This window comes from Plectropomus leopardus, chromosome 17 (assembly GCF_026936395.1).
Source record: "Plectropomus leopardus strain MGB_pleo_1.0 chromosome 17, ASM2693639v1, whole genome shotgun sequence".
NCBI lineage: Eukaryota > Metazoa > Chordata > Actinopteri > Perciformes > Serranidae > Plectropomus > Plectropomus leopardus.
Window position 1 is genome coordinate 24,297,742 of NC_142192.1, and position 26,590 is coordinate 24,324,331.

At 36.1% G+C, this 26,590-nt stretch overlaps 1 protein-coding gene across 1 annotated transcript in view; it reads right to left on the reverse strand.

The window, feature by feature from the left end:
* Positions 1 to 6,019: 6,019 nt before the first annotated feature.
* ext1b (exostosin glycosyltransferase 1b) overlaps positions 6,020 to 26,590 on the reverse strand; it is a 186,871-nt gene continuing 166,300 nt past the window's right edge. The window contains exon 11 of the mRNA XM_088090801.1: positions 6,020 to 6,565. Within this exon, the coding sequence (XP_087946927.1) occupies positions 6,557 to 6,565 (9 nt within the window). The 3' untranslated portion in view covers positions 6,020 to 6,556. The remainder of the gene's footprint in view (positions 6,566 to 26,590) is intronic.

Genomic DNA, 26,590 nt, shown 5'->3' on the forward strand with positions numbered 1-26,590 from the left:
CATTTTTTTGACATGCTAAATTATGAGGTTTTGGTGCTTTTTTGGCCTTTATTCCCACTTTGTATGCTATTACGCGTCTCTACAAGCTATTCTATGTCGTTTTCAGCCATTTTTAGGAGCGGTCAAGTTTTGACTTTTTCGCCATACTATACTATTGCCTTCATTGGCCATTTTTGTGACATGCTAAATTATGAGTTTTTTGGGCTTTTTTGGCCTTTATTCCCACTTTGTATGCTATTACGAGTCTCTACAAGCTATCCTATGTTGTTTTCAGCCATTTTTAGGAGTGGTCAAATTTTGACTTTTTCGCCATACTATACTATTGCCTTCATCGGCCATTTTTTTGACATGCTAAATTATGAGTTTTTTGGGCTTTTTGGCCTTTATTCCCACTTTGTATGCTATTACGCCTTTCTAGAAGCTATTCTATGTTGTTTTCAGCCATTTTTAGGAGCGGTCAAATTTTGACTTTTTCGCCATACTATACTATTGCCTTCATTGGCCATTTTTTTTGACATGCTAAATTATGAGTTTTTTGGGCTTTTTTTGCCTTTATTCCCACTTTGTATGCTATTACGCCTTTCTAGAAGCTATTCTATTCTGTTTTCAGCCATTTTTTGGAGCGGTCAAATTTTGACTTTTTCGCCATACTATACTATTGCCTTCATCGGCCATTTTTTTGACATGCTAAATTATGAGGTTTTGGTGCTTTTTTGGCCTTTATTCCCACTTTGTATGCTATTACGTGTCTCTACAAGCTATTCTATGTCGTTTTTTTGCCATTTTTAGGAGCGGTCAAATTTTGACTTTTTCGCCATACTATACTATTGCCTTCATCGGCCATTTTTTTGACATGCTAAATTATGAGGTTTTGGTGCTTTTTTGGCCTTTATTCCCACTTTGTATGCTATTACGCGTCTCGACAACCTATTCTATGTCGTTTTCTGCTATTTTTAGGAGTGGTCAAATTTTGACTTTTTCGCCATACTATACTATTGCCTTCATCGGCCATTTTTTTGACATGCTAAATTATTTGATTTTTGGGTTTTTTTTGCCTTTATTCCTACTTTGTATGCTATTACGCGTCTCTACAAGCTATTCTATGTCGTTTTCAGCCATTTTTAGGAGTGGTCAAATTTTGACTTTTTCGCCATACTATACTATTGCCTTCATCGGCCATTTTTTTGATATGTTAAATTATGAGGTTTTTGGGGTTTTTGCTTTTATTCCCATTTTGTATGCTATTATGCGTCTCTAAAACCATTCTATGTTGTTTTCAGCCATTTTTAGGAGTGGTCAAATTTTGACTTTTTCGCCATACTATACTATTGCCTTCATCGGCCATTTTTTTGACATGCTAAATTATGAGGTTTTTGGGCTTTTTTGGCCTTTATTCCCACTTTGTATGCTATTATGCGTCTCTAAAACCTATTCTATGTTGTTTTCAGCCATTTTTAGGAGCGGTCAAATTTTGACTTTTTCGCCATACTATACTATTGCCTTCATCGGCCATTTTTTTGACATGCTAAATTATGAGGTTTTGGTGCTTTTTTGGCCTTTATTCCCACTTTGTATGCTATTACGCGTCTCGACAACCTATTCTATGTCGTTTTCAGCCATTTTTAGGAGCGGTCAAATTTTGACTTTTTCGCCATACTATACTATTGCCCCCATCGGCCATTTTTGTGACATGCTAAATTATGAGTTTTTTTGGGCTTTTTTGGCCTTTATTCCCACTTTTTATGCTATTACGCGTCTCTACAAGCTATTCTATGTTGTTTTCAGCCATTTTTAGGAGCGGTCAAATTTTGACTTTTTCGCCATACTATACTATTGCCTTCATCGGCCATTTTTTTTGACTTGCTAAATTATGAGTTTTTGGCCTTTTTGGCCTTTATTCCCACTTTGTATGCTATTACGCCTTTCTAGAAGCTATTCTATGTTGTTTTCAGCCATTTTTAGGAGTGGTCAAATTTTGACTTTTTCGCCATACTATACTATTGCCTTCATCGGCCATTTTTTTGATATGCTAAATTATTTGATTTTTGGGTTTTTTTTGCCTTTATTCCCACTTTGTATGCTATTACGCGTCTCTAAAACCTATTCTATGATGTTCTCAGCCATTTTTAGGAGCGGTCAAATTTTGACTTTTTCGCCATACTATACTATTGCCTTCATCGGCCATTTTTTTGACATGCTAAATTATGAGGTTTTGGTGCTTTTTTGGCCTTTATTCCCACTTTGTATGCTATTACGCGTCTCGACAACCTATTCTATGTCGTTTTCTGCTATTTTTAGGAGAGGTCAAATTTGACTTTTTCGCCATACTATACTATATCCTTCATCGGCCATTTTTTTGACATGCTAAATTATTTGATTTTTGGGGTTTTTTTGCCTTTATTCCCACTTTGTATGCTATTACGCGTCTCTACAAGCTATTCTATGTCGTTTTCAGCCATTTTTAGGAGCGGTCAAATTTTGACTTTTTCGCCATACTATACTATTGCCTTCATCGGCCATTTTTTTGATATGCTAAATTATGAGGTTTTTGGGTTTTTTTGGCCTTTATTCCCACTTTGTATGCTATTACGCGTCTCTAAAACCTATTCTATGTTGTTTTCAGCCATTTTTAGGAGTGGTCAAATTTTGACTTTTTCGCCATACTATACTATTGCCTTCATCGGCCATTTTTTTGACATGCTAAATTATGAGGTTTTTTGGGCTTTTTTGGCCTTTATTCCCACTTTGTATGCTATTACGCGTCTCGACAACCTATTCTATGTCGTTTTCAGCCATTTTTAGGAGCGGTCAAATTTTGACTTTTTCGCCATACTATACTATTGCCTTCATCGGCCATTTTTGTGACATGTAAAATTATGATGTTTTTTGGCTTTTTTGGCCTTTATTCCCACTTTGTATGCTATTACGCGTCTCTAGAAGCTATTCTATGTTGTTTTCAGCCATTTTTAGGAGCGGTCAAATTTTGACTTTTTCGCCATACTATACTATTGCCTTCATCGGCCATTTTTTTGACATGCTAAATTATTTGATTTTTGGGGTTTTTCTGCCTTTATTCCCACTTTGTATGCTATTACGCGTCTCTACAAGCTATTCTATGTCGTTTTCAGCCATTTTTAGGAGTGGTCAAATTTTGACTTTTTCGCCATACTATACTATTGCCTTCATCGGCCATTTTTTTGACATGCTAAATTATGAGTTTTTTGGGCTTTTTTGGCCTTTATTCCCACTTTGTATGCTATTACGCCTTTCTAGAAGCTATTCTATGTTGTTTTCAGCCATTTTTAGGAGTGGTCAAATTTTGACTTTTTCGCCATACTATACTATTGCCTTCATCGGCCATTTTTTTGACATGCTAAATTATTAGATTTTTGGGGTTTTTTTGCCTTTATTCCCACTTTGTATGCTATTACGGGTCTCTGCAAACTATTCTATGTCGTTTTCAGCCATTTTTAGGAGCGGTCAAATTTTGACTTTTTCGCCATACTATACTATTGCCTTCATCGGCCATTTTTTTTGACATGCTAAATTATGAGGTTTTGGGGTTTTTATTGGCCTTTATTCCCACTTTGTATGCTATTACATCGTCTCTACAAGCTATTCTATGTTGTTTTCAGCCATTTTTAGGAGTGGTCAAATTTTGACTTTTTCGCCATACTATACTATTGCCTTCATCGGCCATTTTTTTGACATGCTAAATTATGAGATTTTTGGAGTTTTGTGTCCTTTATTCCCACTTTGTTTGCTATTACGCGTTTCTACAAGCTATTCTATGATGTTGTCAGCCATTTTTAGGAGCGGTCAAATTTTGACTTTTTCGCCATACTATACTATTGCCTTCATCGGCCATTTTTTTGACATGCTAAATTATGAGGTTTTTGGGCTTTTTTGGCCTTTATTCCCACTTTGTATGCTATTACGCGTCTCGACAACCTATTCTATGTCGTTTTCAGCCATTTTTAGGAGCGGTCAAATTTTGACTTTTTCGCCATACTATACTATTGCCTTCATCGGCCATTTTTTTGACATGCTAAATTATGAGTTTTTTGGGCTTTTTGGCCTTTATTCCCACTTTGTATGCTATTACGCGTCTCGACAACCTATTCTATGTTGTTTTCAGCCATTTTTAGGAGCGGTCAAATTTTGACTTTTTCGCCATACTATACTATTGCCTTCATCGGCCATTTTTGTGACATGCTAAATTATGAGGTTTTTTTGGCTTTTTTGGCCTTTATTCCCACTTTGTATGCTATTACGCGTCTCTACAAGCTATTCTATGTTGTTTTCAGCCATTTTTAGGAGTGGTCAAATTTTGACTTTTTCGCCATACTATACTATTGCCTTCATCGGCCATTTTTTTGACATGCTAAATTATTTGATTTTTGGGGGTTTTTTGCCTTTATTCCCACTTTGTATGCTATTACGCGTCTCTACAAGCTATTCTATGTTGTTTTCAGCCATTTTTAGGAGTGGTCAAATTTTGACTTTTTCGCCATACTATACTATTGCCTTCATCGGCCATTTTTTTTGACATGCTAAATTATGAGTTTTTTGGGCTTTTTTGGCCTTTATTCCCACTTTGTATGCTATTACGCCTTTCTAGAAGCTATTCTATGTTGTTTTCAGCCATTTTTAGGAGCGGTCAAATTTTGACTTTTTCACATACTATACTATTGCCTTCATCGGCCATTTTTTTGACATGCTAAATTATTAGATTTTTGGGGTTTTTTTGCCTTTATTCCCACTTTGTATGCTATTACGAGTCTCGACAACCTATTCTATGTCGTTTTCAGCCATTTTTAGGAGCGGTCAAATTTTGACTTTTTCGCCATACTATACTATTGCCTTCATCGGCCATTTTTTTGACATGCTAAATTATGAGTTTTTTGGGCTTTTTTGGCCTTTATTCCCACTTTGTATGCTATTACACGTCTCTACAAGCTATTCTATGTTGTTTTCAGCCATTTTTAGGAGTGGTCAAATTTTGACTTTTTCGCCATACTATACTATTGCCTTCATCGGCCATTTTTTTGACATGCTAAATTATGAGATTTTTGGGGTTTTTTTGCCTTTATTCCCACTTTGTATGCTATTACGTGTCTCTACAAGCTATTCTATGATGTTGTCAGCCATTTTTAGGAGCGGTCAAATTTTGACTTTTTCGCCATACTATACTATTGCCTTCATCGGCCATTTTTGTGACATGCTAAATTATGAGGTTTTGGTGCTTTTTTGGCCTTTATTCCCACTTTGTATGCTATTACGCATCTCGACAACGTATTCTATGTCGTTTTCAGCCATTTTTAGGAGTGGTCAAATTTTGACTTTTCGCCATACTATACTATTGCCTTCATCGGCCATTTTTTGACATGCTAAATTATGAGTTTTTGGGCTTTTTGGCCTTTATTCCCACTTTGTATGCTATTACGCGTCTCTACAAGCTATTCTATGATGTTGTCAGCCATTTTTAGGAGTGGTCAAATTTTGACTTTTTCGCCATACTATACTATTGCCTTCATCGGCCATTTTTGTGACATGCTAAATTATGAGGTTTTGGTGCTTTTTTGGCCTTTATTCCCACTTTGTATGCTATTACGCATCTCGACAACGTATTCTATGTCGTTTTCAGCCATTTTTAGGAGTGGTCAAATTTTGACTTTTTCGCCATACTATACTATTGCCTTCATCGGCCATTTTTTTGACATGCTAAATTATGAGTTTTTTGGGCTTTTTTGGCCTTTATTCCCACTTTGTATGCTATTACGCGTCTCTACAAGCTATTCTATGATGTTGTCAGCCATTTTTAGGAGCGGTCAAATTTTGACTTTTTCGCCATACTATAGTATTGCCTTCATCAGCCATTTTTGTGACATGCTAAATTATGAGGTTTTTGGCCTTTTTTGGCCTTTATTTCCACTTTGTATGCTATGACACGTGTTATGTTCCCTTTAAGCAAAGGGACGGTAACACAATAAGCAAGAAAGACGAAGCAGAGTAGAAGTGGAAATTAAAGTAATTTATTGGTGACCAAACAAAGGTTTCTCAACATGTGAGAGAGGATGGGAGCTGATGGATGTGCCAAAGAAAATAACTGAATAGAACAAAACTGGGCCTAACTAAACCACTATCTCAGAAAACAAACTAGAAACAAAAACCCAACTCCCTTCTCCCTCTAAAGAACAGCTTTCACAAACAAAAAACAGGGTAACAAAAATCACTTAACCTGGTGTTTCTAAATAGAGATTTTCTACATGTGTGAAAAATGTAAAGGCTACCCCCAACTTTCCTAAAGTCCACACCCTCTCATCAAACCCTTCACCAATTGCAAAAACACAGTTCTGGTCACAGGTCACAAAAAGACACAGCCAGCTCAGGCACAGAACAAAAAAAGGACAAAAGAGAGAGTGGCACTCTGTGAAGGCATCCATTTTGAAAACCATGCAGACAGATGATTGGCCAGGTTGGAGTGGAGGGAACCAATGAGCATCCTGCCCCTCTGCACAGATGATAGTCAGTTGGAATGCACAAGTGGAAACACTCAGGTCACCTGGAAAAAACACAAGGGAGGAGAGAGAAAACAGGGGAAAAACACACAGCAATGTGGCCCTGCCTGACACATAACAGCACGTCTCTACAAGCTATTCTATGTTGTTTTCTGCCATTTTTAGGAGCGGTCAAATTTTGACTTTTTCGCCATACTATACTATTGCCTTCATCGGCCATTTTTGTGACATGCTGAATTATGAGTTTTTTTGGGCTTTTTTGGCCTTTATTCCTACTTTGTATGCTATTACGCATCTCTACAAGCTATTCTATGTTGTTTTCAGCCATTTTTAGGAGCGGTCAAATTTTGACTTTTTCGCCATACTATACTATTGCCTTCATCGGCCATTTTTTTGACATGCTAAATTATGAGTTTTTTGGGCTTTTTTGGCCTTTATTCCCACTTTGTATGCTATTATGCGTCTCTAAAACCTATTCTATGTCGTTTTCAGCCATTTTTAGGAGCGGTCAAATTTTGACTTTTTCGCCATACTATACTATTGCCTTCATCGGCCATTTTTGTGACATGCTAAATTATGAGGTTTTTGGGGTTTTTTGGCCTTTATTCCCACTTTGTATGTTATTACGCATCTCTACAAGCTATTCTATGTTGTTTTCAGCCATTTTTAGGAGCGGTCAAATTTTGACCTTTAAGCCATACTATACTATTGCCTTCATTAGCCATTTTTTTAACATGCTAAATTATGAGGTTTTTTGGGCTTTTTTGGCCTTTATTCCCACTTTGTATGCTATTACGCCTTTCTAGAAGCTATTCTATTCTGTTTTCAGCCATTTTTTTGAGTGGTCAAATTTTGACTTTTTCGTCATACTATACTATTGCCTTCATCGGCCATTTTTGTGACATGCTAAATTATGAGGTTTTTGGGTTTTTTTGGCCTTTATTCCCACTTTGTATGTTATTACGCATCTCTACAAGCTATTCTATGTTGTTTTCAGCCATTTTTAGGAGTGGTCAAATTTTGACTTTTTCACCATACTATACTATTGCCTTCATCGGCCATTTTTTTGATATGCTAAATTATGAGGTTTTTGGGGTTTTTTGGCCTTTATACCCACTTTGTATGCTATTACGCGTCTCATAAACCTATTCTATGTCGTTTTCAGCCATTTTTAGGAGTGGTCAAATTTTGACTTTTTCGCCATACTATACTATTGCCTTCATTGGCCATTTTTTTGTCATGCTAAATTATGAGTTTTTTGGGCTTTTTTGGCCTTTATTCCCACTTTGTATGCTATTACGCGTCTCGACAACCTATTCTATGTTGTTTTCAGCCATTTTTAGGAGCGGTCAAATTTTGACTTTTTTGCCATACTATACTATTGCCTTCATCGGCCACTTTTTTGACATGCTAAATTATGAGGTTTTTTGGGCTTTTTTGGCCTTTATTCCCACTTTGTATGCTATTACGCGTCTCTACAAGCTATTCTATGTCGTTTTCAGCCATTTTTAGGAGCGGTCAAATTTTGACTTTTTCGCCATACTATACTATTGCCTTCATCGGCCATTTTTGTGACATGCTAAATTATGAGTTTTTTTGGGCTTTTTTGGCCTTTATTCCCACTTTGTATGCTATTATGCGTCTCGACAACCTATTCTATGTTGTTTTCAGCCATTTTTTGGAGCGGTCAAATTTTGACTTTTTCGCCATACTATACTATTGCCTTCATCGGCCATTTTTTTGACATGCTAAATTATGAGGTTTTTGGGGTTTTTTGGCCTTTATTCCCACTTTGTATGCTATTACGCGTTTCTACAAGCTATTCTATGTTGTTTTCAGCCATTTTTAGGAGTGGTCAAATTTTGACTTTTTCGCCATACTATACTATTGCCTTCATTGACCATTTTTTGACATGCTAAATTATGAGGTTTTTGGGGGTTTTTGGCCTTTATTCCCATTTTGTATGCTATTACGCGTCGACAACCTATTCTATGTCGTTTTCAGCCATTTTAGGAAGCGGTCAAATTTTGACTTTTTTCGCCATACTATACTATTGCCTTCATCGGCCATTTTTTTGACATGCTAAATTATGAGTTTTTTGGGCTTTTCTGGCCTTTATTCCCACTTTGTTTGCTATTATGCGTCTCTAAAACCTATTCTATGTTGTTTTCAGCCATTTTTAGGAGCGGTCAAATTTGGACTTTTTCGCCATACTATACTATTGCCTTCATCGGCCATTTTTGTGACATGCTAAATTATGAGGTTTTTGGGGTTTTTTGGCCTTTATTCCCACTTTGTATGTTATTACGCATCTCTACAAGCTATTCTATGTTGTTTTCAGCCATTTTAGGAGCGGTCAAATTTTGACTTTTTCGCCATACTATACTATTGCCTTCATCGGCCATTTTTTTGACATGCTAAATTATGAGGTTTTTGGGCTTTTTTGGCCTTTATTCCCACTTTGTATGCTATTACGCGTTTCTACAAGCTATTCTATTCAGTTTTCAGCCATTTTTTGAAGCGGTCAAATTTTGACTTTTTCGCCATACTATACTATTGCCTTCATCGGCCATTTTTGTGACATGCTAAATTATGAGGTTTTTGGCCTTTTTTGGCCTTTATTCCCACTTTGTATGTTATTACGCATCTCTACAAGCTATTCTATGTTGTTTTCAGCCATTTTTAGGAGTGGTCAAATTTTGACTTTTTCACCATACTATACTATTGCCTTCATCGGCCATTTTTTTGATATGCTAAATTATGAGGTTTTTGGGGTTTTTGGCCTTTATACCCACTTTGTATGTTATTACGCGTCTCTAAAACCTATTCTATGTTGTTTTCAGACATTTTTAGGAGTGGTCAAATTTTGACTTTTTTGCCATACTATACTATTGCCTTCATCGGCCATTTTTTTGACATGCTAAATTATGAGGTTTTTTGGGCTCTTTTGCTCTTTATTCCCACTTTGTATGCTATTACGCGTCTCGACAACCTATTCTATGTTGTTTTCAGCCATTTTTAGGAGCGGTCAAATTTTGACTTTTTCGCCATACTATACTATTGCCTTCATCGGCCATTTTTTTGACATGCTAAATTATGAGTTTTTTGGGCTTTTTTGGACTTTATTCTCACTTTGTATGCTATTACGCCTTTCTAGAAGCTATTCTATTCTGTTTTCAGCCATTTTTTGGAGCGGTCAAATTTTGACTTTTTTCGCCATACTATACTATTGCCTTCATCGGCCATTTTGTGACATGCTAAATTATGAGTTTTTGGGCTTTTTGGCCTTTATTCCCACTTTGTATGCTATTACAGCGTCTCTAAAACCTATTCTATGTTGTTTTCAGCCATTTTTAGGAGCGGTCAAATTTTGACTTTTTCGCCATACTATACTATTGCCTTCATCGGCCATTTTTTTGACATGCTAAATTATGAGGTTTTTGGGCTTTTTTGGCCTTTATTCCCACTTTGTATGCTATTACGCATCTCTACAAGCTATTCTATGTTGTTTTCAGCCATTTTTAGGAGTGGTCAAATTTTGACTTTTTCGCCATACTATACTATTGCCTTCATTGGCCATTTTTTTGACATGCTAAATTATGAGGTTTTTTGGGCTTTTTTGGCCTTTATTCCCACTTTGTATGCTATTACGCCTTTCTAGAAGCTATTGTATTCTGTTTTCAGCCATTTTTTTGAGCGGTCAAATTTTGACTTTTTCGCCATACTATACTATTGCCTTCATCGGCCATTTTTTTGACATGCTAAATTATGAGGTTTTTGGGCTTTTTTGGCCTTTATTCCCACTTTGTATGCTATTATGCGTCTCTAAAACCTATTCTATGTTGTTTTCAGCCATTTTTAGGAGCGGTCAAATTTTGACTTTTTCGCCATACTATACTATTGCCTTCATCTGCCATTTTTTTGACATGCAAAATTATTTGATTTTTGGGTTTTTTTTGCCTTTATTCCCACTTTGTATGTTATTACGCGTCTCTACAAGCTATTCTATGTTGTTTTCAGCCATTTTTAGGAGTGGTCAAATTTTGACTTTTTCGCCATACTATACTATTGCCTTCATCGGCCATTTTTTTGACATGCTAAATTATGAGTTTTTTTTGGCTTTTTTGGCCTTTATTCCCACTTTGTATGCTATTATGCGTCTCTAAAACCTATTCTATTCTGTTTTCAGCCATTTTTAGGAGCGGTCAAATTTTGACTTTTTCGCCATACTATACTATTGCCTTCATCGGCCATTTTTTTGACATGCTAAATTATGAGGTTTTTTGGGCTTTTTTGGCCTTTATTCCCACTTTGTATGCTATTACGCCTTTCTAGAAGCTATTGTATTCTGTTTTCAGCCATTTTTTTGAGCGGTCAAATTTTGACTTTTTCGCCATACTATACTATTGCCTTCATCGGCCATTTTTTTGACATGCTAAATTATGAGGTTTTTGGGCTTTTTGGCCTTTATTCCCACTTTGTATGCTATGCTATTATGCGTCTCTAAAACCTATTCTATGTTGTTTTCAGCCATTTTTAGGAGCGGTCAAATTTTGACTTTTTCGCCATACTATACTATTGCCTTCATCTGCCATTTTTTTGACATGCAAAATTATTTGATTTTTGGGTTTTTTTTGCCTTCATTCCCACTTTGTATGTTATTACGCGTCTCTACAAGCTATTCTATGTTGTTTTCAGCCATTTTTAGGAGTGGTCAAATTTTGACTTTTTCGCCATACTATACTATTGCCTTCATCGGCCATTTTTTTGACATGCTAAATTATGAGGTTTTTTGGGCTTTTTTGGCCTTTATTCCCACTTTGTATGCTATTATGCGTCTCTAAAACCTATTCTATGTTGTTTTCAGCCATTTTTAGGAGCGGTCAAATTTTGACTTTTTCGCCATACTATACTATTGCCTTCATCGGCCATTTTTGTGACATGTAAACTTATGATGTTTTTTGGCTTTTTTGGCCTTTATTCCCACTTTGTATGCTATTATGCGTCTCAACAACCTATTCTATTCTGTTTTCAGCCATTTTTAGGAGCGGTCAAATTTTGACTTTTTCGCCATACTATACTATTGCCTTCATCGGCCATTTTTTTGACATGCTAAATTATGAGGTTTTTGGGGTTTTTTGGCCTTTATTCCCACTTTGTATGTTATTACGCATCTCTACAAGCTATTCTATGTTGTTTTCAGCCATTTTTAGGAGCGGTCAAATTTTGACTTTTTCGCCATACTATACTATTGCCTTCATCTGCCATTTTTTTGATATGCTAAATTATTTGATTTTTGGGGGTTTTTTGCCTTTATTCCCACTTTGTATGCTATTACGCGTCTCTAAAACCTATTCTATGATGTTCTCAGCCATTTTTAGGAGCGGTCAAATTTTGACTTTTTCGCCATACTATACTATTGCCTTCATCGGCCATTTTTTTGACATGCTAAATTATGAGTTTTTTGGGCTTTTTTGGCCTTTATTCCCACTTTGTATGCTATTATGCGTCTCTAAAACCTATTCTATGTTGTTTTCAGCCATTTTTAGGAGCGGTCAAATTTTGACTTTTTCGCCATACTATACTATTGCCTTCATCGGCCATTTTTTTGACATGCTAAATTATGAGTTTTTTTTGGCTTTTTTGGCCTTTATTCCCACTTTGTATGCTATTACGCGTCTCTACAAGCTATTCTATGTTGTTTTCAGCCATTTTTAGGAGTGGTCAAATTTTGACTTTTTCGCCATACTATACTATTGCCTTCATCGGCCATTTTTTTGACATGCTAAATTATGAGTTTTTTTGGGGTTTTTTGGCCTTTATTCCCACTTTGTATGCTATTACGCCTTTCTAGAAGCTATTCTATGTTGTTTTCAGCCATTTTTAGGAGTGGTCAAATTTTGACTTTTTCGCCATACTATACTATTGCCTTCATCGGCCATTTTTTTGACATGCTAAATTATGAGGTTTTTGGGCTTTTTGGCCTTCATTCCCACTTTGTATGCTATTACGCGTCTCTAAAACCTATTCTATGTTGTTTTCAGCCATTTTTAGGAGCGGTCAAATTTTGACTTTTTCGCCATACTATACTATTGCCTTCATCGGCCATTTTTTTGACATGCTAAATTATGAGTTTTTTGGGCTTTTTTGGCCTTTATTCCCACTTTGTATGCTATTATGCGTCTCTAAAACCTATTCTATGTTGTTTTCAGCCATTTTTAGGAGCGGTCAAATTTTGACTTTTTCGCCATACTATACTATTGCCTTCATCGGCCATTTTTTTGACATGCTAAATTATTTGATTTTTGGTTTTTTTTGGCCTTTATTCCCACTTTGTATGCTATTACGCGTCTCTACAAGCTATTCTATGTTGTTTTCAGCCATTTTTAGGAGTGGTCAAATTTTGACTTTTTCGCCATACTATACTATTGCCTTCATCGGCCATTTTTGTGACATGCTAAATTATGAGGTTTTGGGGCTTTTTTGGCCTTTATTCCCACTTTGTATGCTATTACTGGCGTCTCTACAACCTATTCTATGTTGTTTTCAGCCATTTTTAGGAGCGGTCAAATTTTGACTTTTTTCACATACTATACTATTGCCTTCATCGGCCATTTTTTGACATGCTAAATTATGAGTTTTTTGGCTTTTTTGGCCTTTATTCCCACTTTGTATGCTATTACGCTGCCTCTAAAACCTATTCTATGTTGTTTTCAGCCATTTTTAGGAGCGGTCAAATTTTGACTTTTTTCGCCATACTATACTATTGCCTTCATCGGCCATTTTTTGACATGCTAAAATATGAGTTTTTTGGGGGGTTTTTGGCCTTTATTCCCACTTTGTATGTTATTACGCGTCTCTACAAGCTATTCTATGTTGTTTTCAGCCATTTTTAGGAGTGGTCAAATTTTGACTTTTTCGCCATACTATACTATTGCCTTCATCGGCCATTTTTTTGACATGCTAAATTATGATGTTTTTTGGCTTTTTTGGCCTTTATTCCCACTTTGTATGCTATTACGCGTCTCAACAAGCTATTCTATGTTGTTTTCAGCCATTTTTAGGAGCGGTCAAATTTTGACTTTTTTCACATACTATACTATTGCCTTCATCGGCCATTTTTTTGACATGCTAAATTATGAGTTTTTGGGTTTTTGGCCTTTATTCCCACTTTGTATGCTATTACGCGTCTCTAGAAGCTATTCTACGTTGTTTTCAGCCATTTTTAGGAGCGGTCAAATTTTGACTTTTTCGCCATACTATACTATTGCCTTCATCGGCCATTTTTTTGACATGCTAAATTATTTGATTTTTGGGGTTTTTGGCCTTTATTCCCACTTTGTATGCTATTACGCTGCGTCTCTACAACCTATTCTATGTTGTTTTCAGCCATTTTTAGGAGCGGTCAAATTTTGACTTTTTCGCCATACTATACTATTGCCTTCATCGGCCATTTTTGTGACATGCTAAATTATGAGTTTTTGGGCTTTTTGGCCTTTATTCCCACTTTGTATGCTATTACGCGTCTCTAAAAGCTATTCTATGTTGTTTTCAGCCATTTTAGGAGCGGTCAAATTTTGACTTTTTCGCCATACTATACTATTGCCTTCATCGGCCATTTTTGTGACATGCTAAATTATGAGGTTTTTGGGGGTTTTTGGCCTTTATTCCCACTTTGTATGCTATTACGCGTCTCTGCAAACTATTCTATGTCGTTTTCAGCCATTTTTAGGAGCGGTCAAATTTTGACTTTTTCGCCATACTATACTATTGCCTTCATCGGCCATTTTTGTGACATGCTAAATTATGAGTTTTTTTTGGCTTTTTTGGCCTTTATTCCCACTTTGTATGCTATTACGCGTCTCTAGAAGCTATTCTACGTTGTTTTCAGCCATTTTTAGGAGCGGTCAAATTTTGACTTTTTTCGCCATACTATACTATTGCCTTCATCGGCCATTTTGTGACATGCTAAATTATGAGTTTTTGGGCTTTTTTGGCCTTTATTCCCACTTTGTATGCTATTACGTCTCTACAACCTATTCTATGTTGTTTTCAGCCATTTTAGGAGCGGTCAAATTTTGACTTTTTTCGCCATACTATACTATTGCCTTCATCGGCCATTTTTTGACATGCTAAAATATGAGTTTTTTTGGGGTTTTTGGCCTTTATTCCCACTTTGTATGCTATTACGCGTCTCTACAAGCTATTCTATGTTGTTTTCAGCCATTTTTAGGAGTGGTCAAATTTTGACTTTTTCGCCATACTATACTATTGCCTTCATCGGCCATTTTTGTGACATGCTAAATTATGAGGTTTTTGGGGGTTTTTGGCCTTTATTCCCACTTTGTATGCTATTACGCGTCTCTACAAGCTATTCTATGCTGTTTTCAGCCATTTTTAGGAGTGGTCAAATTTTGACTTTTTCGCCATACTATACTATTGCCTTCATCGGCCATTTTTGTGACATGCTAAATTATGAGTTTTTTGGGCTTTTTTGGCCTTTATTCCCACTTTGTATGCTATTATGCGTCTCTAAAACCTATTCTATGTTGTTTTCAGCCATTTTAGGAGCGGTCAAATTTTGACTTTTTCACCATACTATACTATTGCCTTCATCGGCCATTTTTGTGACATGCTAAATTATGAGGTTTTTTTGGCTTTTTTGGCCTTTATTCCCACTTTGTATGCTATTACGCGTCTCTACAACCTATTCTATGTTGTTTTCAGCCATTTTTAGGAGCGGTCAAATTTTGACTTTTTCGCCATACTATACTATTGCCTTCATCTGCCATTTTTGTGACTTGCTAAATTATGAGTTTTTGGGCTTTTTGGCCTTTATTCCCACTTTGTATGCTATTACGCGTCTCTACAAGCTATTCTATATCGTTTTCAGCCATTTTTAAAGGCGGTCAAATTTTGACTTTTTCGCCATACTATACTATTGCCTTCATCGGCCATTTTTGTGACATGCTAAATTATGAGGTTTTTGGGCTTTTTTGGCCTTTATTCCCACTTTGTATGCTATTACGCGTCTCTACAAGCTATTCTATGTTGTTTTCAGCCATTTTTAGGAGCGGTCAAATTTTGACTTTTTCGCCATACTATACTATTGCCTTCATCGGCCATTTTTGTGACATGCTAAATTATGAGGTTTTTTGGGCCTTTTGGCCTTTATTCCCACTTTGTATGCTATTCTGGCGTCTCTACAAGCTATTCTATGTTGTTTTCAGCCATTTTAGGAGCGGTCAAATTTTGACTTTTTGCCATACTATACTATTGCCTTCATTGGCCATTTCTGTGACATGCTGAATTATGAGGTTTTTGGCCTTTTTTGGCCTTTATTCCCACTTTGTATGCTATTACGCGTCTCTACAACCTATTCTATGTTGTTTTCAGCCATTTTTAGGAGCGGTCAAATTTTGACTTTTTCGCCATACTATACTATTGCCTTCATCGGCCATTTTGTGACATGCTAAATTATGAGGTTTTTGGGCTTTTTGGCCTTTATTCCCACTTTGTATGCTATTACGCGTCTCTAAACCTATTCTATGTTGTTTTCAGCCATTTTTAGGAGCGGTCAAATTTTGACTTTTTTCGCCATACTATACTATTGCCTTCATCGGCCATTTTGTGACATGCTAAATTATGAGGTTTTTTGGCTTTTTGGCCTTTATTCCCACTTTGTATGCTATTACGCTGCCTCTAAACAAGCTATTCTATGTTGTTTTCAGCCATTTTTAGGAGCGGTCAAATTTTGACTTTTTTCCATACTATACTATTGCCTTCATCGGCCATTTTTGTGACATGCTAAATTATGAGTTTTTTGGGCTTTTTGGCCTTTATTCCCACTTTGTATGCTATTACGTCTCTACAAACCTATTCTATGTTGTTTTCAGCCATTTTAGGAGCGGTCAAATTTTGACTTTTTCGCCATACTATACTATTGCCTTCATCGGCCATTTTGTGACATGCTAAATTATGAGGTTTTTGGCTTTTTGGCCTTTATTCCCACTTTGTATGCTATTATGCGTCTCTACAACCTATTCTATGTTGTTTTCAGCCATTTTAGGATCGGTCAAATTTTGACTTTTTTCCATACTATACTATTGCCTTCATCGGCCATTTTTGTGACATGCTAAATTATGAGTTTTTTGGCTTTTTGGCCTTTATTCCCACTTTGTATGCTATTACGTCTCTACAACCTATTCTATGTTGTTTTCAGCCATTTTAGGAGCGGTCAAATTTTGACTTTTCGCCATACTATACTATTGCCTTCATCGGCCATTTTGTGACATGCTAAATTATGAGTTTTTTGGCTTTTTTGGCCTTTATTCCCACTTTGTATGCTATTATGTCTCTAAAACCTATTCTATGTTGTTTTCAGCCATTTTAGAGCGGTCAAATTTTGACTTTTTCGCCATACTATACTATTGCCTTCATCGGCCATTTTTTGACATGCAAAATTATTTGATTTTTGTTTTTTTGGCCTTTATTCCCACTTTGTATGCTATTTCGCGTCTCTACAAGGTATTCTATGCTGTTTTCTGCCATTTTTAGGAGTGGTCAAATTTTGACTTTTTCGCCATACTATACTATTGCCTTCATCGTCCATTTTTGTGACATGCTAAATTATGAGGTTTTTGGCCTTTTTTGGCCTTTATTCCCACTTTGTATGCTATTACGCGTCTCTACGAGCTATTCTATGCTGTTTTCAGCCATTTTTGGGAGTGGTCAAATTTTGATAATTTCGCCATACTATACTATTGCCTTCATTGGCCATTTTTGTGACATGCTAAATTATGAGGTTTTTTGACTTTTTTGGCCTTTATTCCCACTTTGTATGCTATTACGCGTTTCTACAACCTATTCTATGCTGTTTTCAGCCATTTTTAGGAGCGGTCAAATTTTGACTTTTTTCCATACTATACTATTGCCTTCATCGGCCATTTTTTGACATGCTAAATTATGAGTTTTTGGGTTTTTTGGCCTTTATTCCCACTTTGTATGCTATTACAGCGTCTCTAAAAGCTATTCTATGTTGTTTTCAGCCATTTTAGGAGCGGTCAAATTTTGACTTTTTTGCCATACTATACTATTGCCTTCATCGGCCATTTTTTTGACATGCTAAATTATGAGGTTTTTGGTTTTTTTGGCCTTTATTCCCACTTTGTATGCTATTACGCGTCTCTACAACCTATTCTATGTCGTTTTCAGGCATTTTAGGAGCGGTCAAATTTTGACTTTTTCGCCATACTATACTATTGCCTTCATCGGCCATTTTTTGACATGCTAAATTATGAGTTTTTGGGCTTTTTGGCCTTTATTCCCACTTTGTATGCTATTATGTGTCTCTAAAACCTATTCTATGTCGTTTTCTGCCATTTTTAGGAGTGGTCAAATTTTGACTTTTTCGCCATACTATACTATTGCCTTCATCGGCCATTTTTGTGACATGCTAAATTATCAGGTTTTGGCTTTTTGGCCTTTATTCCCACTTTGTATGCTATTACGCGTCTCTAAAACCTATTCTATGTTGTTTTCAGCCATTTTTAGGAGCGGTCAAATTTTGACTTTTTAGCCATACTATACTATTGCCTTCATCGGCCATTTTTTGACATGCTAAATTATGAGTTTTTTGGGGTTTTTTGATCTTTATTCCCACTTTGTATGCTATTACGCGTCTCTACAACCTATTCTATGTTGTTTTCAGCCATTTTTAGGAGTGGTCAAATTTTGACTTTTTCGCCATACTATACTATTGCCTTCATCGGCCATTTTTTTGACATGCTAAATTATGAGGTTTTTTGGGCTTTTTTGGCCTTTATTCCCACTTTGTATGCTATTACGCGTCTCTACAAGCTATTCTATGTTGTTTTCAGCCATTTTTAGGAGTGGTCAAATTTTGACTTTTTTAGCCATACTATACTATTGCCTTCATCGGCCATTTTTGTGACATGCTAAATTATGAGGTTTTTGGGCTTTTTTGGCCTTTATTCCCACTTTGTATGCTATTACGCGTCTCTAGAAGCTATTCTATGTTGTTTTCAGCCATTTTTAGGAGCGGTCAAATTCTGACTTTTTCGCCATACTATACTATTGCCTTCATCGGCCATTTTGTGACATGCTAAATTATGAGTTTTTGGGCTTTTTTGGCCTTTATTCCCACTTTGTATGCTATTATGCGTCTCTAAACCTATTCTATGTCGTTTTCAGCCATTTTTAGGAGCAGTCAAATTTTGACTTTTTCGCCATACTATACTATTGCCTTCATCAGCCATTTTTGTGACATGCTAAAATATGAGTTTTTTTGGGGTTTTTGGCCTTTATTCCCACTTTGTATGCTATTATGCGTCTCTACAAGCTATTCTATGTTGTTTTCAGCCATTTTTAGGAGCGGTCAAATTTTGACTTTTTCACATACTATACTATTGCCTTCATCGGCCATTTTTTTGACATGCTAATTTATGTGTTTTTGGGCTTTTTGGCCTTTATTCCCACTTTGTATGCTATTACGCGTCTCTACAAGGTATTCTATGCTGTTTTCAGCCATTTTTAGGAGCGGTCAAATTTTGACTTTTTCGCCATACTATACTATTGCCTTCATCGGCCATTTTTGTGACATGCTAAATTATGAGGTTTTTGGGCTTTTTTGGCCTTTATTCCCACTTTGTATGCTATTACGCGTCTCTAAAACCTATTCTATGTCGTTTTCAGCCATTTTTTAGGAGCGGTCAAATTTTGACTTTTTCGCCATACTATACTATTGCCTTCATCGGCCATTTTTTGACATGCTAAATTATGAGTTTTTTGGGCTTTTTGGCCTTTATTCCCACTTTGTATGCTATTACGCGTCTCGACAACCTATTCTATGTTGTTTTCAGCCATTTTTAGGAGTGGTCAAATTTTTAATTTTTCGCCATACTATACTATTGCCTTCATCGGCCATTTTTGTGACATGCTAAATTATTTGATTTTTGGGTTTTTTGGCCTTTATTCCCACTTTGTATGCTATTACTGTCTCTACAAGCTATTCTATGTTGTTTTCAGCCATTTTAGGAGTGGTCAAATTTTGACTTTTTCGCCATACTATACTATTGCCTTCATCGGCCATTTTTTTGACATGCTAAATTATGAGTTTTTTGGGCTTTTTTGGCCTTTATTCCCACTTTGTATGCTATTACGCACCTCGACAACGTATTCTATGTCGTTTTCAGCCATTTTTAGGAGCGGTCAAATTTTGACTTTTTTCCATACTATACTATTGCCTTCATCGGCCATTTTTTGACATGCTAAATTCTGAGTTTTTTGGGCTTTTTTGGTCTTTATTTCTACTTTTTATGCTATTACGCGTCTCAACAACCTATTATATTCTGTTTTCAGCCATTTTAGGAGCGGTCAAATTTTGACTTTTTCGCCATACTATACTATTGCCTTCATCGGCCATTTTGTGACATGCTAAATTATGAGTTTTTTGGGTTTTTTTGCCTTTATTCCCACTTTGTATGCTATTACGCGTCTCTAAAACCTATTCTATGTTGTTTTCAGCCATTTTTAGGAGCGGTCAAATTTTGACTTTTTTCGCCATACTATACTATTGCCTTCATCGGCCATTTTTTGACATGCTAAATTATGATTTTTTGGGCTTTTTTTGCCTTTATTCCCACTTTGTATGCTATTACGCGTCTCGACAAGCTATTCTATGTTGTTTTCAGCCATTTTTAGGAGCGGTCAAATTTTGACCTTTAAGCCATACTATACTATTGCCTTCATTAGCCATTTTGTGACATGCTAAATTATGAGGTTTTTGGGCTTTTTGGCCTTTATTCCCACTTTGTATGCTATTACGCGTCTCTACAACCTATTCTATGTTGTTTTCAGCCATTTTAGGAGCGGTCAAATTTTGACTTTTTCGCCATACTATACTATTGCCTTCATCGGCCATTTTGTGACATGCTAAATTATGAGTTTTTGGTGCTTTTTTGGCCTTTATTCCCACTTTGTATGCTATTATGCGTCTCTACAAGCTATTCTATGTTGTTTTCAGCCATTTTTAGGAGCGGTCAAATTTTGACTTTTTCGCCATACTATACTATTGCCTTCATCGGCCATTTTTTTGACATGCTAAATTATGAGTTTTTTGGGGTTTTTTGGTCTTTATTCCCACTTTATATGCTATTACGCATCTCAACAACCTATTCTATTCTGTTTTCAGGCATTTTTAGGAGTGGTCAAATTTTGACTTTTTCGCCATACTATACTATTGCCTTCATCGGCCATTTTTTTGACATGCTAAATTATGAGGTTTTTTTGGCTTTTTTGGCCTTTATTCCCACTTTGTATGCTATTACGTCTCGACAAACCTATTCTATGTTGTTTTCAGCCATTTTAGGAGCGGTCAAATTTTGACTTTTTCTCCATACTATACAATTGCCTTCATCGGCCATTTTTGTGACATGCTAAATTATGAGTTTTTTGGGCTTTTTTGGCCTTTATTCCCACTTTGTATGCTATTATGCGTCTCTAAAACCTATTCTATGTTGTTTTCAGCCATTTTTAGGATCGGTCAAATTTTGACTTTTAGCCATACTATACTATTGCCTTCATCGGCCATTTTTTTGACATGCTAAATTATTTGATTTTTGGGGTTTTTCTGCCTTTATTCCCACTTTGTATGCTATTACGCGTCTCTACAAGCTATTCTATTTTGTTTTCAGCCATGTTTAGGGCGGTCAAATTTTTAATTTTTCGCCATACTATACTATTGCCTTCATCGGCCATTTCTTTGACATGCTAAATTATGAGTTTTTGGGTTTTTTTGGCCTTTATTCCCACTTTGTATGCTATTACGCCTTTCTACAAGCTATTCTATGTTGTTTTCAGCCATTTTAGGAGCGGTCAAATTTTGACTTTTTTCACATACTATACTATTGCCTTCATCGGCCATTTTGTGACATGCTAAATTATGAGGTTTTTGGCTTTTTTGGCCTTTATTCCCACTTTGTATGCTATTACAGCGTCTCTACAACCTATTCTATGTTGTTTTCAGCCATTTTTAGGAGCGGTCAAATTTTGACTTTTTCGCCATACTATACTATTGCCTTCATCGGCCATTTTTGTGACATGCTAAATTATGAGGTTTTGGGGTTTTTTTGGCCTTTATTCCCACTTTGTATGCTATTACGCGTCTCTAAAACCTATTCTATGTTGTTTTCAGCCATTTTTAGGAGCGGTCAAATTTTGACTTTTTCGCCATACTATACTATTGCCTTCATCGGCCATTTTTGTGACATGCTAAATTATGAGTTTTTTGGGCTTTTTTGGCCTTTATTCCTACTTTGTATGCTATTACGCGTCTCTACAAGCTATTCTATGTTGTTTTCAGCCATTTTTAGGATCGGTCAAATTTTGACTTTTTCGCCATACTATACTATTGCCTTCATCGGCCATTTTTGTGACATGCTAAATTATGAGGTTTTTGGGCTTTTTTGGCCTTTATTCCCACTTTGTATGCTATTACGCGTCTCTACAAGCTATTCTATGTCGTTTTTTTGCCATTTTTAGGAGCGGTCAAATTTTGACTTTTTCGCCATACTATACTATTGCCTTCATCGGCCATTTTTTTGACATGCTAAATTATGTAGTTTTTGGCTTTTTGGCCTTTATTCCCACTTTGTATGCTATTACGCGTCTCTACAACCTATTCTATGTTGTTTTCAGCCATTTTAGGAGTGGTCAAATTTTGACTTTTTCGCCATACTATACTATTGCCTTCATCGGCCATTTTTGTGACATGCTAAATTATGAGTTTTTTTGGCTTTTTTGGCCTTTATTCCCACTTTGTATGCTATTACGCGTCTCTAGAAGCTATTCTACGTTGTTTTCAGCCATTTTTAGGAGCGGTCAAATTTTGACTTTTTTCACATACTATACTATTGCCTTCATCGGCCATTTTTTGACATGCTAAATAATGAGTTTTTTGGGCTTTTTTGGCCTTTATTCCCACTTTGTATGCTATTACGCGTCTCTACAAGCTATTCTATGTTGTTTTCAGCCATTTTTAGGAGTGGTCAAATTTTGACTTTTTCGCCATACTATACTATTGCCTTCATCGGCCATTTTTTTGACATGCTAAATTATGAGGTTTTTTGGGCTCTTTTGGCCTTTATTCCCACTTTGTATGCTATTACGCGTCTCGACAACCTATTCTATGTTGTTTTCAGCCATTTTTAGGAGCGGTCAAATTTTGACTTTTCTCCATACTATACTATTGCCTTCATCGGCCATTTTGTGACATGCTAAATTATGAGTTTTTGGGCTTTTTTGGCCTTTATTCCCACTTTGTATGCTATTATGCGTCTCTTAAACCTATTCTATGTTGTTTTCAGCCATTTTTAGGATCGGTCAAATTTTGACTTTTTCGCCATACTATACTATTGCCTTCATCGGCCATTTTTTTGACATGCTAAATTATGAGGTTTTGGGGCTTTTTTGGCCTTTATTCCCACGTCATATGCTATTACGCGTCTCTACAAGCTATTCTATGTCGTTTTCAGCCATTTTTAGGATCAGTCAAATTGTGACTTTTTCGCCATACTATACTATTGCCTTCATCGGCCATTTTTTTGACATGCTAAATTATGAGTTTTTTGGGCTTTTTTGGCCTTTATTCCCACTTTGTATGCTATTACGCGTCTCTACAAGCTATTCTATGTTGTTTTCAGCCATTTTTAGGAGCGGTCAAATTTTGACTTTTTCGCCATACTATACTATTGCCTTCATCGGCCATTTTTGTGACATGCTAAATTATGATTTTTTTTGGCTTTTTTGGCCTTTATTCCCACTTTGTATGCTATTACGCGTCTCTAGAAGCTATTCTACGTTGTTTTCAGCCATGTTTAGGAGCGGTCAAATTTTGACTTTTTCGCCATACTATACTATTGCTTTCATCGGCCATTTTTGTGACATGCTAAATTATGAGATTTTTGGGCTTTTTGGCCTTTATTCCCACTTTGTATGCTATTATGCGTCTCTAAAACCTATTCTATGTTGTTTTCAGCCATTTTTAGGAGCGGTCAAATTTTGACTTTTTCGCCATACTATACTATTGCCTTCATCTGCCATTTTTTTGACATGCTAAATTATTTGATTTTTGGGGGTTTTTTGGCCTTTATTCCCACTTTGTATGCTATTACGCATCTCTACAAGCTATTCTATGTTGTTTTCAGCCATTTTTAGGAGCGGTCAAATTTTGACTTTTTCGCCATACTATACTATTGCCTTCATCGGCCATTTTTGTGACATGCTAAATTATGAGGGTTTTGGGCTCTTTTGGCCTTTATTCCCACTGTGTATGGTATTACACGTCTCTACAAGGTATTCTATGTTGTTTTCTGCCATTTTTAGGAGCGGTCAAATTTTGACTTTTTCGCCATACTATACTATTGCCTTCATCGGCCATTTTTTTGACATGCTAAATTATGAGGTTTTGGGGCTTTTTGGCCTTTATTCCCACTTTGTATGCTATTACGCGTCTCGACAACCTATTCTATGTTGTTTTCAGCCATTTTTAGGAGCGGTCAAATTTTGACTTTTTCGCCATACTATACTATTGCCTTCATCGGCCATTTTTGTGACATGCTAAATTATGAGTTTTTTTGGGCTTTTTTGGCCTTTATTCCCACTTTGTATGCTATTACGCGTCTCAACAACCTATTCTATTATGTTTTCAGCCATTTTTAAAGGCGGTCAAATTTTTAATTTTTCGCCATACTATACTATTGCCTTCATCGGCCATTTCTTTGACATGCTAAATTATGAGTTTTTTTTGGCTTTTTTGGCCTTTATTCCCACTTTGTATGCTATTACGCCTTTCTACAAGCTATTCTATGTTGTTTTCAGCCATTTTTAGGAGTGGTCAAATTTTGACTTTTAGCCATACTATACTATTGCCTTCATCGGCCATTTTTTGACATGCTAAATTATTTGATTTTTGGGGTTTTTTTTTGGCCTTTATTCCCACTTTGTATGCTATTACGCGTCTCTAGAAGCTATTCTACGTTGTTTTCAGCCATTTTTAGGAGCGGTCAAATTTTGACTTTTTTCGCCATACTATACTATTGCCTTCATCGGCCATTTTTTGACATGCTAAATTATGAGTTTTTTGGGCTTTTTTGGCCTTTATTCCCACTTTGTATGCTATTATGCGTCTCTACAACCTATTCTATGTTGTTTTCAGCCATTTTTAGGAGCGGTCAAATTTTGACTTTTTCGCCATACTATACTATTGCCTTCATCGGCCATTTTTGTGACATGCTAAATTATGAGGTTTTTGGGCTTTTTTGGCCTTTATTCCCACTTTGTATGCTATTACGCGTCTCTACAAGCTATTCTATGTTGTTTTCAGCCATTTTTAGGAGCGGTCAAATTTTGACTTTTTCGCCATACTATACTATTGCCTTCATCGGCCATTTTGTGACATGCTAAATTATGAGTTTTTTGGCTTTTTGGCCTTTATTCCCACTTTGTATGCTATTACGCGTCTCTACAACCTATTCTATGTTGTTTTCAGCCATTTTTAGGAGCGGTCAAATTTTGACTTTTTCGCCATACTATACTATTGCCTTCATCTGCCATTTTTTGACATGCTAAATTATTTGATTTTTGGGGTTTTTGGCCTTTATTCCCACTTTGTATGCTATTACTGGCGTCTCTACAAGCTATTCTATGTTGTTTTCAGCCATTTTAGGAGCGGTCAAATTTTGACTTTTTCGCCATACTATACTATTGCCTTCATCGGCCATTTTTGTGACATGCTGAATTATGAGTTTTTTTGGGCTTTTTTGGCCTTTATTCCGACTTTGTATGTTATTACGCGTTTCTACAACCTATTCTATGTCGTTTTCAGCCATTTTTAGGAGCGGTCAAATTTTGACTTTTTCGCCATACTATACTATTGCCTTCATCGGCCATTTTTTTGACATGCTAAATTATGAGTTTTTTGGGCTTTTTGGACTTTATTCCCACTTTGTATGCTATTATGCGTCTCTAAAACCTATTCTATGTTGTTTTCAGCCATTTTTAGGAGCGGTCAAATTTTGACTTTTTGCCATACTATACTATTGCCTTCATCGGCCATTTTTTGACATGCTAAATTATGAGGTTTTGGGCTTTTTGGCCTTTATTCCCACTTTGTATGCTATTACGGCGTCTCTACAAGCTATTCTATGTTGTTTTCAGCCATTTTTAGGAGCGGTCAAATTTTGACTTTTCGCCATACTATACTATTGCCTTCATCAGCCATTTTTGTGACATGCTAAAATATGAGTTTTTTGGGGGGTTTTTGGCCTTTATTCCCACTTTGTATGCTATTACGCGTTTCTACAAGCTATTCTATTCAGTTTTCAGCCATTTTTTGAAGCGGTCAAATTTTGACTTTTTCGCCATACTATACTATTGCCTTCATCGGCCATTTTTGTGACATGCTAAATTATGAGGTTTTTGGGGTTTTTTGGCCTTTATTCCCACTTTGTATGCTATTACGCTTCTCTGCAAGCTATTCTATGTTGTTTTCAGCCATTTTTAGGAGCGGTCAAATTTTGACTTTTTCGCCATACTATACTATTGCCTTCATCGGCCATTTTTTTTGACATGCTAAATTATGAGTTTTTTGGGTTTTTATTGGCCTTTATTCCCACTTTGTATGCTATTATGCGTCTCTAAAACCTATTCTATGTTGTTTTCATCCATTTTTAGGAGCGGTCAAATTTTGACTTTTCGCCATACTATACTATTGCCTTCATCGGCCATTTTGTGACATGCTAAATTATGAGGTTTTTGGGGTTTTTTGGCCTTTATTCCCACTTTGTATGCTATTACGCGTCTCTACAAGCTATTCTATGTTGTTTTCAGCCATTTTAGGAGCGGTCAAATTTTGACTTTTTCCATACTATACTATTGCCTTCATCGGCCATTTTTGTGACATGCTAAATTATGAGGTTTTTGGGCTTTTTGGCCTTTATTCCCACTTTGTATGCTATTATGTCTCTACAAGCTATTCTATTTTGTTTTCA